Source organism: Danaus plexippus, chromosome 19 (assembly GCF_018135715.1).
Source record: "Danaus plexippus chromosome 19, MEX_DaPlex, whole genome shotgun sequence".
Classification (NCBI taxonomy): domain Eukaryota; kingdom Metazoa; phylum Arthropoda; class Insecta; order Lepidoptera; family Nymphalidae; genus Danaus; species Danaus plexippus.
In genome coordinates, this window is record NC_083549.1 from 7450552 (window position 1) to 7468802 (window position 18251).

The following is an 18251-nucleotide window of genomic DNA, read 5'->3' on the forward strand; positions in this document are numbered from 1 at the left end:
TGTGTTTTGTTTGATGCGCACCCTTGTAAGTTAGTGAGTTAACAACAATTCTATTATGAAATTTGAAAGTTTAGTTTGTTAGTTTTGTTATTTAAATTCTTTAACCGATGGTATAAGATTCAGCTATTATGAGTAAACATTAAGAAATAACTAAAAGAAAACCATGAAATATATATAAATATATATATTGAAAAATCATTTAAAACGAATGACTACTATGTTCTTGCGTTTAACTATGAATATATTTTTTTAATTCATGTTGGTCACGTATCCGAAAATGGGATCACGTGCTTCGTATAATTATGATGGCCGCGTTACATGAGAAAATAAAAAAAAAAAGATAATCTATGATATCACAGATCTAATACAATTTCAAAATTAAATATGGACGTGACACTCTCAGCTTTGAAACATGCAGATAAGGTTGTAGAAATTGCTTAAGTTTTTATAATAATTAGTTTGAGTAATTTATCGAATAATGTGGACATTACGTTTCATTTATTTCATAATCATAAAGACTGAACTCAACACTGTAATTCGTCCAACAAATAATAATGATGACATTGGCAGAATATTCCACGATCCCAGTGCGAATGAAGCCACAGATTAAAAGACATAAACATAAAGAATAACAAAGTAATCATTACAATGAATAGAACATTTAAATAAAACACTTTAAAAATATTTCTTTTAACACATATATCAAAATTTATTTACAATATCACAAATTTATTTAAATGTTACTTTAGCAACGCTTAATATACGACTTAGCGTGACGCTGGAAAAAACGACTTGGTTCTAAGTAATTTGTCGTATAACTTTTTGATGGTGAATATATTTTGTTATTTATAATTTTACATGACAAAGAGGACAAGTACATAAAAATCATCATCATCAGCCCATTGGTGCCCACTGCTCTTCCCACATGGAGCAGGTTAGAGCATTAATCGCCACGCTTGCTCGATGCGGATTGGCGATTTCAAACTTATAATTTGAAATTATTATTAGGTTTCCTCACGATGTTTTTCTTAACCGCCTATCAGTGGTGTCTAGATATTCTTAGACACGATACATAATAATTAATAATATATATATGTATATAATAACTTGTGTATTTAATATATTTAAATGTTAAATCTTCGTCACACGCTAAGGAATGGATCACGATGTATTAAAATTTCATATATAATTTTAAGTTTTGTATAAAAATGTTAATACTTATAAATTAATTTATTACTTACAGGCATTTTTAATATAAGATACAACAAACAAACTGTACTATTATATTAAGCAACTTAATTGTTACGCACGATTTCATAAAACGATATTCAGTCTTACAAAAATTTAAAGCCGTGTTTTATTTTCAACTGTCTCATTCTCATGTGCATCTATTTTTCTATCTTGGTCCTGCGCTTCTTTGAGTGAATCAGGTAATTTCTGTTTGTTTGTCTCTGGTAACGTGAGCACTAGTAAACCGGACATCGCTGACATTATACCGAAGACAAGAGTTGGCAGGAATTGATATACGTGTGACTGAAAAAATAAGCACATTATATAAAGTGCTCGTGATATTTTTTTTGTTGCTTCTGTATACAATGAAGTGTTGGTCATAGCAAGGTCAGAGGAAATGTTAGAGCGGTTTTCGAGGAATGATTTGTTAAATTTACACCTGTCATTGTATTGAAATAATCGAACAGGAAACTTTTACAATAAACTAAGATCTATACTTTAATACATAAGTTCATGATATATACACAAACAAATAAGTGATCGGTTTTGTTATTTTGTAATTTTAATTCCAAGGGTCATTGAACTTACTAATAATGGAGTTTGGGGAGCAACCGCAGAACCGATTCTGCCAAGAGTGGAGCAAATCGCTAACAATGTTGTTCTATAATTGGTTGGGAAAATCTCAGCAGCAAAAATATAAAGCGAGTTGTAGGCGAGCGTTATAAAGAATTTACCGCCTAAATAAAAAGCGGTCGACCAATTGCCACCTGAAAATAAAAAAAAAAACCTTAATTCCGTATTTCGATAATTTAAAAACATAAATTGCGATTCTGTTTTGTTTTTTAATTGTTATTGAAACATTTTATTCAGTGTATTACCTGGTATGAACCCACAACAGATGAGAATTATGCCGGCCATCATGTATGCTATAGCTATAACCCGTTTCCTTCCAAAACGATCTAGACAGATGAGCTTGCAAATGTTCGCCGGGGCCTCTATTGCAATCACAACTATGTAATTAAGATAACTATTGCCTGATAATTCGATGGCATTAATCGAAAGACCGTAATAAACCAATGTGGATGAACACCAGAGGAAGGACGAAGTGAACAGTCTCTTCCATATCATTGGTGACATTAAAAGCTGTTTGAAGGTAGACTGGTTTGTAAGCTGTTCCTCGAATTTCCTCTGATCTCTTTGTTTCATGGCTGCTTTTTCTACCAAATCGTAATGCTCTTTGGGCACCGTCACGTTGTTGACCTTCTCAAACTTCGCGAGGACGTTCAAACCTTCCTCATAACGACCTTTGCTGAACAGCCAACGGAAGCTCTCAGACAGTGACCATAAATAAAAGAACACTAGGATGGCTGGAATATAGATAACTAAGAGAAGGTATCTCCAGCTTTGAAGCCACCAGGAAAGTATAGTCACCGACACCCCTCCCAGGATGAACATCATGTTGAACAGAAGACTTACAAGCACTCTGCCACGTGGACCCACCAGTTCCAGGGCTGCAAAAATTAAAAGATCTTAGAAAATATTTGAATGACATTAAAACAGCGTGAAACTGAGACCTGCAAAAGAAGTTTAGAGCAAATCATCTGCATGCACACTAGTTTTACCTGGATACCTTTACATTAGATTTCGAAAATAATTAAACTTAAAGTTCGTCAATTTCAATAATTGTGTTAATGTACCGTAAAATTAAAATCTATATGTATTATTGTACATATATGGATTAAAAAAGTCTAATTAAAATTTATCAATTATTATTTATTAATTAAAAGAAAGAAATAAAGAGGTATGTAAAGGTATGTAAAGTGAAAAGATATATATATACATATATATGTCTTTTCACTTTCATTTAACGTGAAAATTGTTTAAGTTATCAAGCCGGTGGTATACCTAAGTAATTATTAAAATTTGCTAATATTAATAGGTATATTCTCTTATTACATATATTCATGGAAAATGAGATAAAGACATTGACTTATCTGTGGTGAGATTTGATGACGTTAAAACAGAAAATCAGAACAAGTTAAGTGATCGAAATAAATGTTTTAATTTAATTTTAAACGGAAAAGAGATAATAATTTCGGAAAACTTAAATGAGTGCACGTTTTTACTTTTTGCACTGCTTACTCGAGCGTGAATAATTTAAAGTTTGTTGTATTTTATTTTTTTATCTTTTATTACTCTACCCTTTAAATAGAATGTCATTGGTGATATTTCCTATAAAAGAACTATAATTATGCTGTTAAATTTATTTGTTTTCTAACTGTTATATTATTGTTAGTTAAGTTATTGTTTTGATCGAAATCATTTTCGTCGGAAAGTGTTTATGTAATGTTTTCTTTCGTCAAGGAAAAATAGATTTGCTATAAATGACAGATTTTAAGGATTTTAATTCCTTTGTTTTTAGTTCTTGAGTGAGTATAAAACATATTTCCGTGGTTTCATGCACTGATCGACACAGATTGTAAGTTGACCATTATGTAGTCTGCTTGTCGCCGTTAAATTTAGGATAAAATAAGATTAACGAAAGAAAATTAAATAAATATAACACAAAGATTTATATGTTGTATAGAAAGATCGTGGAAAAAATCTGTCAAAAACGTAAAAAAGTAAATTGAGAAATAAGGACTTCGTGACTGTAATCTACATTTAATATATACGAGTATATCATTTTTATCTCCCTATTTGAATGGAATATTTGAAATAATTATGTTTGGAAAAAGTATTAAATAATAATATGACTTATTTAGTTGACTTGACTTCATTGAAATACATAATTAACTGAAATTTTTCTATTTTAATATAAAACTTTTTCCCAAGATAATTTCATATCAAATATTATATTAAAGTATATGTTTAAAGTAAATTAAAGTAATAACTTTAATTGTTAATGATTTCGAGCCTATATAATAACATTCATTGAGTAAGAGCAAATAATAGTATTTTCTTTATAAAAGGTACTTTTCATCGCTAACTTTTATTTTATTTCGCCCTTTATAACATTTATGATAGGATGTCCAATACCAATATGTATATATAAGTGTATGTATGTATGTATGTATGTATGTATGTATGTATGTATGTATGTGTGTCTCAGTGTTGTCTATTTCTATAAAACATAAAGTGATTGTTGTATGGCCTTTCATACTGTATTGACCTTTATAACTTCCTCTGATCATAATTAATTTTATCGAGTTCACATTCACAAACGAACATAGAATAAAAAACAAACAAGGAAAATTCCTGACGCAGTTTCTAAACTTCACATAATTTCGTATGGAACTATTTAATCTGGACCCAAAATCGAAAATTATAGGATGGATGGCTGTAAAAGAAATTTGATAACAGATGCGAGAAATATCAATATTTTTAATGGAATATTTAGAATGGTGACTCGTTAGTTCCTGTATTGGATGTAGGATTCAACAATAAAGGCAAGATTAATTTACATGATGGAAATTATAGTTTGTGTTATGTTCCGTATTCAACCTGGTAGTTAAAATAAATCGAGGGTCTTAGTTATGGAATAACCAGTATAATTAATGCTTATTTTATTATAAACTAATATATATATATATATATAAATCATTAAAATATTGAAGGAGTATTATTATTAAGTTTGTAAGACTTGTTATATTTTACTTTGTAAAGATTTGTTTGTATGTAAATAGAGATTCTAAAAAGGACTTTGAAAAATATTTTAATTATTAAAATACTTCTATATACGATGAATGGCTTGCTATAGTGCATTGTCACATACGGGATAGTTGAAACTTTCAATGTAATTATAAAAAAATCGGAATATATTTTTTTTTATTTAATTAGATTTTAATGAGTAATGACAAAACACCAAGCCTGCGTAAGTACGATAACAAATGGGAACTGTTGAATTACTTACCAAGTACGAAACACGCTGTATAAACTCCACCGCCGAGCGCCGGCTCAAGAAACTCAAGAATTATGAACATGTTATAATTAACAGAAAATGCCCGAATGACACCGAACACACCGTTCGATACACTCGCGAACACAAGTGCCCACCGTCTCCCGAATTTGTCTGATATAAGACCCGTCAGAGGGATGGAGACGAAGAATCCTGCGTTGTGGATTGTACCCACGAGGGAACGTTTCCATTGCTGACATCCCAAATTAAACTGCAAAACAAAAATTATTAGAAAAAATACTTGAATATTGACTCAAACACAATTAGGTAGTATCATTGAAAAAACTTATTTGTTACGATTAAATGATATTATAATATATTCTACTTGTTATTTATTTTATTACTTGTTATTGTTTATTGTCGTCCTATTCTAATATGGCTTGGTAATATTTTTAATTATTTTGTCGTTACATTTGTATAATATATGTAATATTTTTTGCATTTCAAAAGCCATTAAAAATTTGTATCAAAGAAAATAGTACGGAGATTTCACAAAAATTATCAATTTTAAGGTAGAGCCTAGCTGTGTTCAAATTACTGCAGTTCGAATATGGACTGGCTAGACGTGGGATGTACCACCCTCTCACTGAGGATCGGCCTGATGTAGCCTTTAGTGGCTGCGTTTCGCCCGATGAGTGAGAGGTTCGGTTGCCTTTTCCCCATTCCCACCCTTTCCTGCCATTTCCTTATTTCCACCCCTCGCTTTTCCTCAAGAATCAGGGTTGGCAACGCATCCGCAACATCTATGTTACAGATGTCCATGGGCGACGGTCACTATTGCCCACCAAGTAGGCCGTCTGCTCGTTTGCCACGTTTCACATAAAAAAAATCTATCCATTGTTTGGGAAGCCAACTGTATTATAAATGAGAATATACCAATTGTTGACTCTTAAATTCAACAATAACATAAGTTAAGGAAAGGCACTAAATAGATATAAGACTCTAACATCTCTAAGATCGATCCCAATATTCTAAAACATCAAACAAAAGTAGATTTCACTGAAAAAACTGAACGCTTTGAAAACCTTAAAAGCTAATCTACGTATTATATATACATAAAATATATACGTATGTTTAAAGTCGGTCAATTCTCTAAAGTCATTGAAATATCTCGTGTGTTATTTTGCAAAAAAAACCTTTGACGTGTCAAATTGAAAATGTGACAGACAAAAGGTTGTCGCAGACGATTGATTGCTGTTATTTGCATCAGAGTAATTTAAGTATTAATACGACGGGACATACTAATGAATGTTTTGTTTATGTTGTTTTGAATACATTTGGATTGTATTTCGTTTGTATATGATTGTATATTTGAAGTGTACTATTGATGTGATTTTTATATTAATCGAATGTAACTGTATATATATATACACATATATATATATATACAGTTACTATATATATATATTTAAAGTTAATAAATATATATAATTAGTTAATATATATATTTAAAGATAAGTAATTAAAATGACATTACATAGTATAAAAATATTAAATAGATTAAATAAAGAATAAGAAAAAAAAATATAAGTATTATCAAAATAATTACAGATTTATAATGTTTATCCTATTATAATTAACTATTAATAAGTTATTACTAAGTGATCGGTTTTATAATCTGTTATAGTACGCTAATTATAAATAAAGTCAACGTAACGGACACTTTGTTTACGTCACTAATAAAAAGAACATGTAAAAGTTTTACTCAAAAAGAGTAATTTTCATCAAGTCCAATGTAGGTGTAAATATTAAAAATCCGCATAATATAAATATTTACGTTTAAATATAATGAAATATATTCTATATAAAACACGTAATAGTAATCCTTTGATCACGTTGATTTGTTTCCACACATGTAACCATTATGTAAACAGAATAACATATAATAAATTGTCACAATCACTGCCAAGTTTACAAGTTTACACGTAATAATGTCAGATTATTACGGAATTAAAACCATAATCGTACCGGAACCGGCCAAGGTTCATGTAAACCATTGAAAATTTTGTAAACGTCGCTGCACATGCACGTCGAGTCTGAATTAACCTACGGTTTGATTACAACCATCGTAAAACTGTATGCTTTATATGTGTATTTGTATGTTTTTTCATATAATTAAATATAATATATTAGATTTGTTTGAATAGCGCAATTTTTAGACATCAATTTGCACTAACATTATTAATGTTTTCCGAAATAAGTAGTGTTACAGGAGCTTAGTAACTATCAAAATACTGCTATATTACTTGCGTATTAAGTTTTTGTGTTTATAAGAACTACCAAATAAAGCCTTAGGTATATAGAAATAGTGGTATTTCTTTCATAAACAACTTGTTAAAAAGTTGATGCACGGGTAATAATTGATATGTCACAGCGAAATGTTCAGTTGAAACGCGTGACAGAATATTAGCTGATAATGAATATCAATCCATCCTTGGAAACATACAGTGATATATTCTTATTAATTTTTGTATGATTTTGTTATAATTTTAGAAAGTATGACGGATAGTTGTATCATGGTAACATTCAATCTCATTCTCTAGTCTACTCAGAGGTTCTGCTTTTAACATACACGACAAGTCTCTTTCAAGACATCACACTTTTTAAGTTTAAACAACAATGAAACTATAGAATTATTATAAATTTATTTCTTGAGCAAAAACTTCATTTACAATAAGCATTTTTTTTTGTTCCAATATAAAAATTAAGACGACGTTATAAAAAAAAGAGGAACCTAACTCATATTAAGCCTGAAATATGTTTAAATATAAATAGGCACATACTTTGACAACAAACAATAACATATCTTTACATACATACGTATAAACGTAAAAAAAAATACTAATTAGAATTTTAATAAAATCTATGAAAATATAAAACAGACGTAACTTGATTTTGTAATTTAAATCAAAATTTATTTATATTTCATATTAAAAACCATTCTTAAATAAAAAAATAAACGATAAGAATCTTATTAAAAATTCCAAACAAATCGATTATTGAATGCTCGAGTCACACGTGATGTAATGTCAAGGTGAATATGGAATTTTCACCGGCGTACTACATAAACGATTACTAAATCAAAGAAAATGATGACAATATTTATATGTTATTATTTTTGATGCATTATCTGTGTCGTAAAAGATTTGTTCGATCAAAAATATTTGTCGTGGAATAAAATAATAGTACGAGTATGTTAAATCTATGTTCTTTAAAGATAGTCATAGAGTCATCCTCGATTGAAAAGACTTGTAATATGAAGAACACTTAAATATATATATAAATATTCAATACTACAGGATAAATAACACGTAACTTTGTAATGTGCTATACTTTTATCGTCGTAGTAGTTCGCAAAATCATTCGTGTGCTCTCAAAAAAATATTTTGGGACCAATTTAAGAACAAATTCACTCGAGCGGAAAGTTAAACATCGTTAATAACAACCCTGTTTTATACATGATGAAGTAAAGAGCTAATAAAAAAATATACTATAAAATTATCTCCGTCCTGGCAATTCAGGATCACTAAAATATATTTTATGTTAAAAAAATAACATCAGCTTATTTTCTGTACATTATTAGTTACGTCAGCAGCGGAACAGTAAATTCGGACATCATTATGTTACCCTTTTGTTTATGAAAAATAAATAAAATATTCGTAAAGATGTTATTAAAAAAATTACTGTTTTTATTTTAGTGTATAGACTTGTTAGAAACGTACTTTGATCTTGTTCTGTCTCAGTGGTTTATAGCCATTTGATTTAAATTACTCTCCTAACGTAAAATTTAAACGTTGTTGAACTGATGAAAATATTTTTCGAATTATATATGAGGCAGATGTTATAAAGCATATTCTGATATGAAAACCATTGATAGCTACTCTGTTTCAGATTCGTTTGTAAAAAACATCACCTTGATACAGTTTTTCAATTATTTGCTTTACGTGGGGAGTGATTTAGAATTTCCAACTTTCTTGTTACTTTATGTCAAGGAAAATTTCTTATATTACTATCAGAGGTTATATAGATCATTTTAGCATGGCACGGATATGGTTCAGTCATAGCTTCCAAGACAGAACAGCCTCTTATTTTCGCGGGTATTCTATAAAATTATTCAATACTATATCTTTATGTTTATAACAGATCTTTTACATTATTTGTGTAAGTTTTATAATATAAATATATTTCTATATTAGATGATATCAATATTCAGTGAGTAACGTAAGTTTAATTGCTTTCATAAAAGCTGTTTAGAAGCAATCACGAATAATTTCCGCACACGTATGTTATAACAATTGTCGCCGTTTATTTTAACATGTGTAGTTCTCGTCATTATAAAGATAATTTTTTTATGAAAAAATCATATAACAAATAGCAAGCATGTTCGTGTAATTGTTTTTAACTCGCACAAAGCTGTGTCATTGTAGGTCGTGTCAACTTAGTTGGAAAAGTGACTGGGAAGCGATTTCCGGGACTCACTGGTTTGCATCCCGCTTGTGTCTGAATTTATTATATGGCATTTTCTTTTAAATATTTTCAATATTCAACTGAAGGGAATATAAATTCTACGTAGATTTGTCAAATATCAATAAAATATTTGAAATAATTTGAAAAAATGACACTACAAATAGTTGAATTAATGATATTTGAATGAGTGAAACCTGAAAAAGTTTCATGAAATAAAAGGTTATTGCTTAGAGGCGGCCTCTGGGGGAAAACTATTATACTATACCACGTCTTTGCTCGCATATTGAAGTGATTTATGGCGATCCTCTAATGTACAAATATATGGGACTAAATTGATTCCTATAACCCAGGTAATGAGCTCTTAAAGATGCACAGACATTTCTGCGTCATTATTATAAAAACATGGACGCATATATTATTTTACCACCATGAATTCAAATAGTATTTGATTTAAACCCAGCTGTTTACATACGACGTCAAAATTAATTCATAGAAAGGTAGCAGTGAGTATAGCTTAGGATCATACGATTTTGTGACTGGTAAGAATGAAAAAATAATATTAAGACAATCCTAACTTCACGTATAAGTCTGAAAGTATGAACAAAAATTTTGCAGTGAGATTTCATAAGATGACAATTTTTTTTTGTCACTCATACACGATTTTGAATTTATATTTATGTTTATAAATTTATGGAAATAGTATATTTAGGGATATTATGTAAAAAGATACTTATTTAGTTTATTATATTAATAAAATAGTTTGTTTCATTTATGGTCAATTTATTTTGACACATTTTTAGTTTCCAATATTATATTTATATTTACGCACACGCACACGCACACACACACACACACACACACACACACACGAACACACGCATAACATGTAGTAACCAGACGATATTATGTAATTTCAGTATTACCTCCTGTACAATTAAAAATATTACGGTGTGTAATAACGTATAAGTCATGTCTTGCAGACGATTAGTCACGTTATTTTTGTGTTAAAATTTTAATTTATTAAAAAAAAAATACGTGATGGCTTCTGATTTTATGTACCGTATTTCCATGTTGTTAAGTTAAACTAGAATACAATAGAGAGTCACAAAGCTATCATCGTCCAAGAACACTTCTACCTGTAGTTATGTTCTAGCCTTAAAAGTATTGTGATTTTTTAATTTAAAGGAAGAAATATATATATATATATATAGGCTTGCATAATAATGATTTAACTTACCTCTTTAACAATGGAGTGCTCCTCGAAGTACATGAAAGAATCGCATTCAACCTCAGTTGACTTGTCGAAGTAGTGTGGCGAGCAAGTGTCGTTGGTATCGGTCAGGTTGGAAAACGTGGCGTATTTCAGACATTTACTTGGTGTACCGTCTTCAAGATGTGGTACTGTGAAATTAACGTTGGGATCCTCGCATTCTGGTGTCGAGCATCTAAAGAAAGACAGTCACTTATTAATACTATACTTCGTGATGAAATTTATAAAATCATTAACTTTGATAATATAAACCTTGCTGTCTTTTTAACTGTATGATAAAAAAAATATAACCATTGCTTATATCTAATATATAGAGTAATTTAAAAAAACGTTCGTCTAAAATATCATGTATGTCTGTTTTGTGATGTCCATGGCAATAACTTGGAACTGAGGTGAATTTTAAAAGAATGTTTCAAAAAAAAAAGCAAAGCAAAACAAAGACATATCTGCGGCTAACAACTAGTTATAAATATATTTTTAATAAAAAGTTTCCCGACATGTCACTGACATTGAAACGAAATAATAAAAATGATTTTTTACGAAAAAAAGTAATATCTTATTCGAACCTAATAACTCGAATTAAATAAATTATCGGTAGGCAAATAATATTTTTTTATCAAAGTCAAGTTTGCTTAGAAAAGAAAATACAAAGAATTTATTGGAGCGAGTTAAAGCTAACTTTGATGAAACATAATTGAGCGAGAAATAGGGAACAAAGTTTGAACGACAAAAGTTGCGACATTTTTGGGATTTTATATTAAAACGATTTAATAATTCCGTCTCATAAGCTATTGCGTCTTATCCGCGGACAGTTTAACATAAATATTCTTTACAACATTCTCTTACTTACTCTTCATTAAACTATTTATAATTTATTTTAACGGTGATTGTTATTTTAAAGTTTTCTAAATCGATTTGCTAAATGTTTTAAATATGTTACTACAATCGCATGTTATTCTTTCAGTGCCTCATTCACACGTTTTATCAAATATTATTATAGAAATCCGCGTTCTTGTATTTCAAACTTAAAAAAAAATTACGACACACTGCGTAATGTTGGATGGTTTTGATAAAATACAGTTGGTTTTGGAGTTCCTTTCAGTACACATAAAATGGGACCTTATTTATTTGCCTCTGTTACTCTGTCTTTCGATCTGGCTATATCTCATGAACATATGTAGTTGAAATTTTGATAGATTATTTTGTTTGATTATGTTAATGCTATAATAACAAAGGGAATGAATTACATATTAAGTCATGTCTAAGTTCCAATAATTATTAAAATATATATATATATATATAGTATATCACTTCAACTGAAATTAAAAAGAGTAACAATATTTATTTTTCATCCAAATACCTTCTAATTATCAATTTTTCTAATTCAAGCCACAGGACTTCATTATGAATGAAAAAAATATCTAAGAATTTAATCATCGCTATCTGAAAATATAAACAGTTGTATATTTTTTTTCTACATTACTATCAACAAGTCTATTAAAAAAATATCTTTGAATTTATCGGTTTTTTTTTTTGATAATTATATAATATATTTAATATATTTTTATTTAAATTATTATTATTATTAAGTTGTAATGTTTTCGTTTGATATTATGTGAGGTACTTTTGAAATTCTTCACACTTCAAAGGGGTTTCTAGTGTGTAAGAAATGTTAATAAAGCCTCTAAGTGGATTTATTAAGTTAGCCGCTTCATCTCGACTGCCTTTTCACTTATGTTGTTCTGATAACTGATTATATTGTTAGTAAATTGTTTGCAAGAAGAACTGAATATATTACATGCTGTTAAAGATCTGCTTTTTTTTTCTAACTGACAAAATAATTTAAATAATCATTTTTAAGTATCACTTCTTGTGTGTGAAACTATTTTTAACATTTTAATGTAAATTTTAAATGTTATATAGATTGACCTCAGAATAAATAAATTGTTATATTGAATAATCGTTACTTTGTTTAAGCACACATGGAATTTTTTTTTTGTTAATTTAAGTTTTGAACATTTTTTGGTAAATTTTTGTGGGTCTTTGTATATTATATTTTTTATTTAAACATATTAAAAAAAATATCTTTAAATTATAATGTAAACAGCATTGAACTGAATTTTACTTGATCTCACAACACTCACAATCGCGTTTATAATAAAGCAACAGCAATTAAAATAATTTTCTTTTTATTTGCATAATAAACTATTATTTCTGTATTTTTAAATTTTTTTTCTCAAAAAAGGGTAATCAATGATGTTCCTTAGTAAATTAATATCGAAAAAAGAATGAGAGTACCAACTGTTATTTTATTTCATCGTGTTACCAAAAAAATATAAATCGATCGATGATTTAACAGATTTATATTATAAAACTGATAATTTTAATATATATATTTTTTTTAATTTTTCGATGTAATATTTAATATATGTTTAGAATTACCTGTATCTTATATCCATGGCCTCGAAGTTGTATACAGACGAATACATCCCAGACAGCAAGACGGGGAACAGTATTAGTATGTAGTTGTAAATATTGTATTTTCCATACGGACCCAATATTTCTAATATATCGTCAACCGTCACATCGTTTTTATTTTTTTCGGGATCCATTTTTGTTTATTTATTTATGTTATCGTTTCTAACACATCACATCGATGATTCGTCCTAACGCGACCCGGTCGGACCGCCGTTCGTGTTTGACTGCGCAGGCGTCGTTTAATTAAACGCTTTTATCGTATTTGACATTTTTTCATTGCGCCGGCTTATCGCAAGCTATTTCTTTGCTGCACTATCGGGTTGTAGGTCAAAAAAATGCTTCAGGATTATTACGTAATTAAGCTATATTCCTATAAATATATTAAATAAATTATTGTGTATGTAAATTTAATAATTTTTTATTTGCTTTCTTTATAAATGATTATTATTATCATCATAGTAAGTTGTTAATGTTCTTGCCATATTTGTTGTTTTTTTTATTATTATTTCGTCTAATGTAAGATATAATACACTGCATGTCAAAATAACAGTGGAAACTGTACGGGCAAAATTGTCATTGCACTACCGAAATAATTTAGTGTATATTAGCCGTATGTTTTCCCATAAATAAAATAATAATTATTGTAATATCATAGTATATAGAATATCTCTATTTGCACTAGGGATTCGCTATATGGAAAAATTTTAATTGAACCCAAACAAAATTACACAATATTTGTATAGGACAAATGGAGTATTCATAGTCATGAATGTAATATAAAATCTAAAATAAACATAACAGTACATAATATTTGTTAACAATTCTATAACACTAGAGTTACGTAGAAGATTTGCTCAGTTGTGGTGTCTTTGAAAAAACGTATGTTTGCATGACACTGTCAGGAGAGATTGTGGAAAATTTATATAGATTTTCATTATGCAAGAACAAAAGACGGTTATATAACGATTGACATATAAAGTTAGAAAAAATAATATTTTTAATTAAACATTATTAATTCTATAAATAAGATAAACATTGCATGTTTTGAAAAGGATTATAATTTAAAGTATTTTCACTAATTATATTTATGTTTTTTTTTTGGTCTAATATCTTAGACGAATTTCGTTTACAAACTAAACAAACGAAGTTTTTCAGGTAAAACATTATTAAATTAAGATATATAATATAATGGTGAGGATACTAGGTTTCTACATGAATGACAATAAAACTGACAGTCTGCAGTCTAACGTGTTCGTATTAAGGGTACTGAACTACCTACCACTCAAATAAAACAATGCGTTGTTTTAAAAATATATTAATAAAACTGTCGTTTCTTTGTTGTAAAGATCGTTTTATTGATGTAATTTTGGACAGGTTGCAAGACAACGTGTGCAGGGAAAAAAAGGAGAGTCTATCGAGCGACAAACACCGTGCGAAATTAACTCAGGGTTAAATTTAGCCTATCACTAACTAACTGATACGTTTCAGTAGTTATGGTCAGATTCACCTTGTTTTTTATAACAATATTAAGGTTATATGTTACGTAGGACGTTGCTTGTGACGTACTTCCGCCAATATGTCACATTCTGTGGTGTGACACATTGCAATAAGATTTAGAAGTGTACTTTTTATCTTCTTATAAAAGTAACGAAGTTCTTACTGTTTAGTAGCGTCCTTGTTCATTCAAGAACCCCTTTTTTTAAAGGTCAGTTTAATTCATAGATGCTAGTGGCGACATCTATAAGGAACCTCCAATTACTCAAAGAGCAGATTCTTTTTATAATAAAGTGAAACACAGATGTTATGACCTAATTCAGTATTTGAATATAATAGACGTACAATGTAAGGAGATTAGCTAGCTCAACATTGTTATGGTGTAATTTAAATTTTAATGTCGCTGAATAATTTAAACATTAACTACTGTATTTCATTAATTTTTTGTTTCAATCATAATTATATTCTAATCCAATATTATGATATAATATTCTTAATTCATTTATTACTCGATTCTTAGAGTTTTGAGTCAACTTTGTTATAAAAATCTATTATTTTTATATTTTACGTATTTCGTTGCATTGAATAATTTAAAGAAATATGTCATGTTAACTGATTGTGGTGTAGTTGGCTTGACAGTTCCTGAGGAATACTAATAACAGATTAAAACCTTTTTAGTTCCAGGAATAAAGTATAAATCTCTGTACATAAGACATATTGTAAAATAGTGTTTTTTTTATTTTATTTTGGAATTTAATACTTATACTATCTATATTCATCCAATGTAACTTTGCTTAGTTTTATATAAATGTAAAATTTGGCAAACGAGCGGACGGCCTACCTGATGGGCAGTAGTCACCTCTTCCCATGGACATCTGCAACAGAGATGTTACGGATGCGTTGAAAACCTTAGTTATTGAGGAAAAGGGAGGGGTGGGATAAGGAAATGGCAGGAATTGGTGGGAACAGGGAAAGTGCAACCGTCTCTCTCACTCATCGGACAAAACGCAGTCATTACGACTACTTCACGTTGATCTTCTGTGAGAGGGTGGTACTTTCCCGGTCGAGCCAGTCCATGTTTGAGCTGTAGTTATTTGCCCGCAGCTAGTCTCTATCACCTATAAGTTTAATAAGTCTTACGCCCAATAATACACTATCTTTCTCTTTTACAAAATTAATACCGTAGTTAGGAAACTTTATTCTGTACTTTGATTAAGTTATGTACTAAGATCAGTTAGATGCATTCAATTTTTTATCTTTCGTATATTAAATATAAATCAATTATAAAGATAATTGATTATTATATATTACTATTAAATTGTTTTTTTTTTTAACACTTGATTCAAATTTAAAAAGTTACCTAGTTGTTATTAGCACTAAAAATATTTTTTTAACACTTTCCTAAAAAAAAATCCAAGTACTAATAAAAATAATAAAGATGGTCTTATTGACGTAGATTTTATCTTATTGCAATGCAAATAAAATATAGGTGTAACCCGTCTGTGAACAGCTCATAAAAATATAATATATAAAATTATATTGGATCAGAATATTATTGACTTATCTCAACGTATTTGTTAATTTTATTACATTACTCTTAACTTTAATTCTCAGAACGCCTTTGAAGAACAAAATAACAACAGTAAAACAATTTCGTATACAAGAAATTTGTAGCCTTTTTGTTGTAGGTCAGTATGTGTTCGAACATAAATATAATTTTTTCATTATTATAATACATTTTTATAAAAAGTTCTTTAGGAATTCGCTTTGAATAATACGTAGGTTAAATTAGTCTCATAAATATAGATTTCTAGTATGCAATATCGTGATATTTTTATTATACACTCATAACACTGATATGATGTGAAGACTTCGTATATCTCATCTTTGTCACCGCAGACGATTAGCAGAAATCACAGACTAAACCACAAAACTCATCGCAAGTATCGTTCACGATGAAATGACTTCATCGTTACTTGATTACTATGAGTTATATTGCCTTTTCAATTGGATTAATTCATATAAATATGATCATAATATTATGAAGTAATTAAAGTAACGTAAAATATTATATTATGTTAATAAAATGAAAAAGCAAATTATAAATTAAATAATAGTAATTAATTTAATTTATATTTTTATGTTATAAAACATACTGTAATTCCATTTTTATATATTAGTATTCTTATATTATGTGTTTTTAATTGGATTAAAAAAATGTAATTTTTCTTTTATTTTATTATCTTCAAGCATATATCGGTACTGCGTTTCAGACGAACTGTGTAGTGATTGAATTTTTTATATCGAGTATTTTGAGATTTGTTCTATAGAATATTAAACATATTTAAGTTTATATTATAATTTATTCATAGGCAGTTAATATATAGTTAGCTTGGCAAAGACATATAATATATGAATAATATAATCAAGACTAAATATATATTTTTATTAAGGCAAGTTTTATTTACAAAAGATTTGGTTTGTTTTGTATATCGATATAACTTTTATATATAATCATCTCAAAAAGTCCATCACTATGCATTGCAAGTAAAGCTCTTTGTGGGATTGAATCTTTTTGACTGCGGGATTGTTATCTTCTAAGCTGTAACGTATGCAACCAAATAGGTGAAGCGAAGGCTGGTTGCAAAACTTTTCTAATACTTTATTCAAACTTTAGGACGAAATCCTGTCTTTATATTACGAAACGTAAATCTATTGTGTAATGTACTGTAAGGTACTTATGTACGATTTCTTATTATTAATGTAGATTATGTAAAAAATATTTGGACATTAAAAAATATTTATTATAGAGTATTTAGACACCACTGACAAACGGTGAAGGAAAACATCGTGAGGAAACCTGGTCTTATAATTTCTAATTATAAGATTGAAATCGCCAACCCGTCTTGAGCAAGCGTGGCGATTAATGCTCTAACCTTCTTTATGTGAGAAGAGGCCTTTGCTCAGCAGTGGGCTTCGACAGGCTGATGATGATGATGTAAAAAATATAGACGAAACCTCTTAGCACTCAATGGGTTCACGGTGTGGATGCCGGGTCCATCTTGTAGGGAGAGGAGCTCCAACAGTACCCTTGCGGCCCAGGTGTAGGTCTAAGGGGTCCCTATCTAACGCAAAAAGTTTTAAATTGATTTGATTTTTTTTTTATTAACACTTAATAACCATTTGTAGTAGCAGTTCGTGAAATAGTGCCTAGAGTACGATGATTCTGAGCTTTGATATCCTGTCTGGAAAATATGGAACCGATGAATATTTATATTAATCGGAACGTCATCCGTTAAAGAAAACGTTTATAAAGAGATATCACAAGTTGTATTGTTCATAAATCAACATTGC

At 29.0% G+C, this 18251-nt stretch overlaps 1 protein-coding gene across 1 annotated transcript; it reads right to left on the reverse strand.

Annotated features, from left to right (window-relative positions):
* Positions 1-464: 464 nt before the first annotated feature.
* LOC116768116 (organic cation transporter protein-like) lies at positions 465-13639 on the reverse strand. Its single transcript, XM_032658761.2, has 6 exons — positions 13368-13639; positions 10893-11100; positions 5144-5399; positions 2109-2741; positions 1819-1997; positions 465-1533 (listed from the first exon to the last, which is right to left on the reverse strand). Exons 1-6 carry the CDS (start codon positions 13535-13537, stop codon positions 1345-1347), a joined length of 1635 nt encoding a protein of 544 aa, XP_032514652.1. The 5' UTR covers positions 13538-13639; the 3' UTR covers positions 465-1344.
* Positions 13640-18251: the final 4612 nt, after the last annotated feature.

Coding starts and splice junctions, on each gene's coding strand:
- LOC116768116 (XM_032658761.2), bottom strand. CDS start 13,537: ATGGATCCCGAAAAAAATAAAAACGATGTGACGGTTGACGATATATTA. Junction 11,101..13,367: donor GCCATGGATATAAGATACAG/GTAATTCTAAAC, acceptor GTCTTTCTTTAG/ATGCTCGACACCAGAATGCG. Junction 1,998..2,108: donor CTGTTGTGGGTTCATACCAG/GTAATACACTGA, acceptor TTTTATTTTCAG/GTGGCAATTGGTCGACCGCT.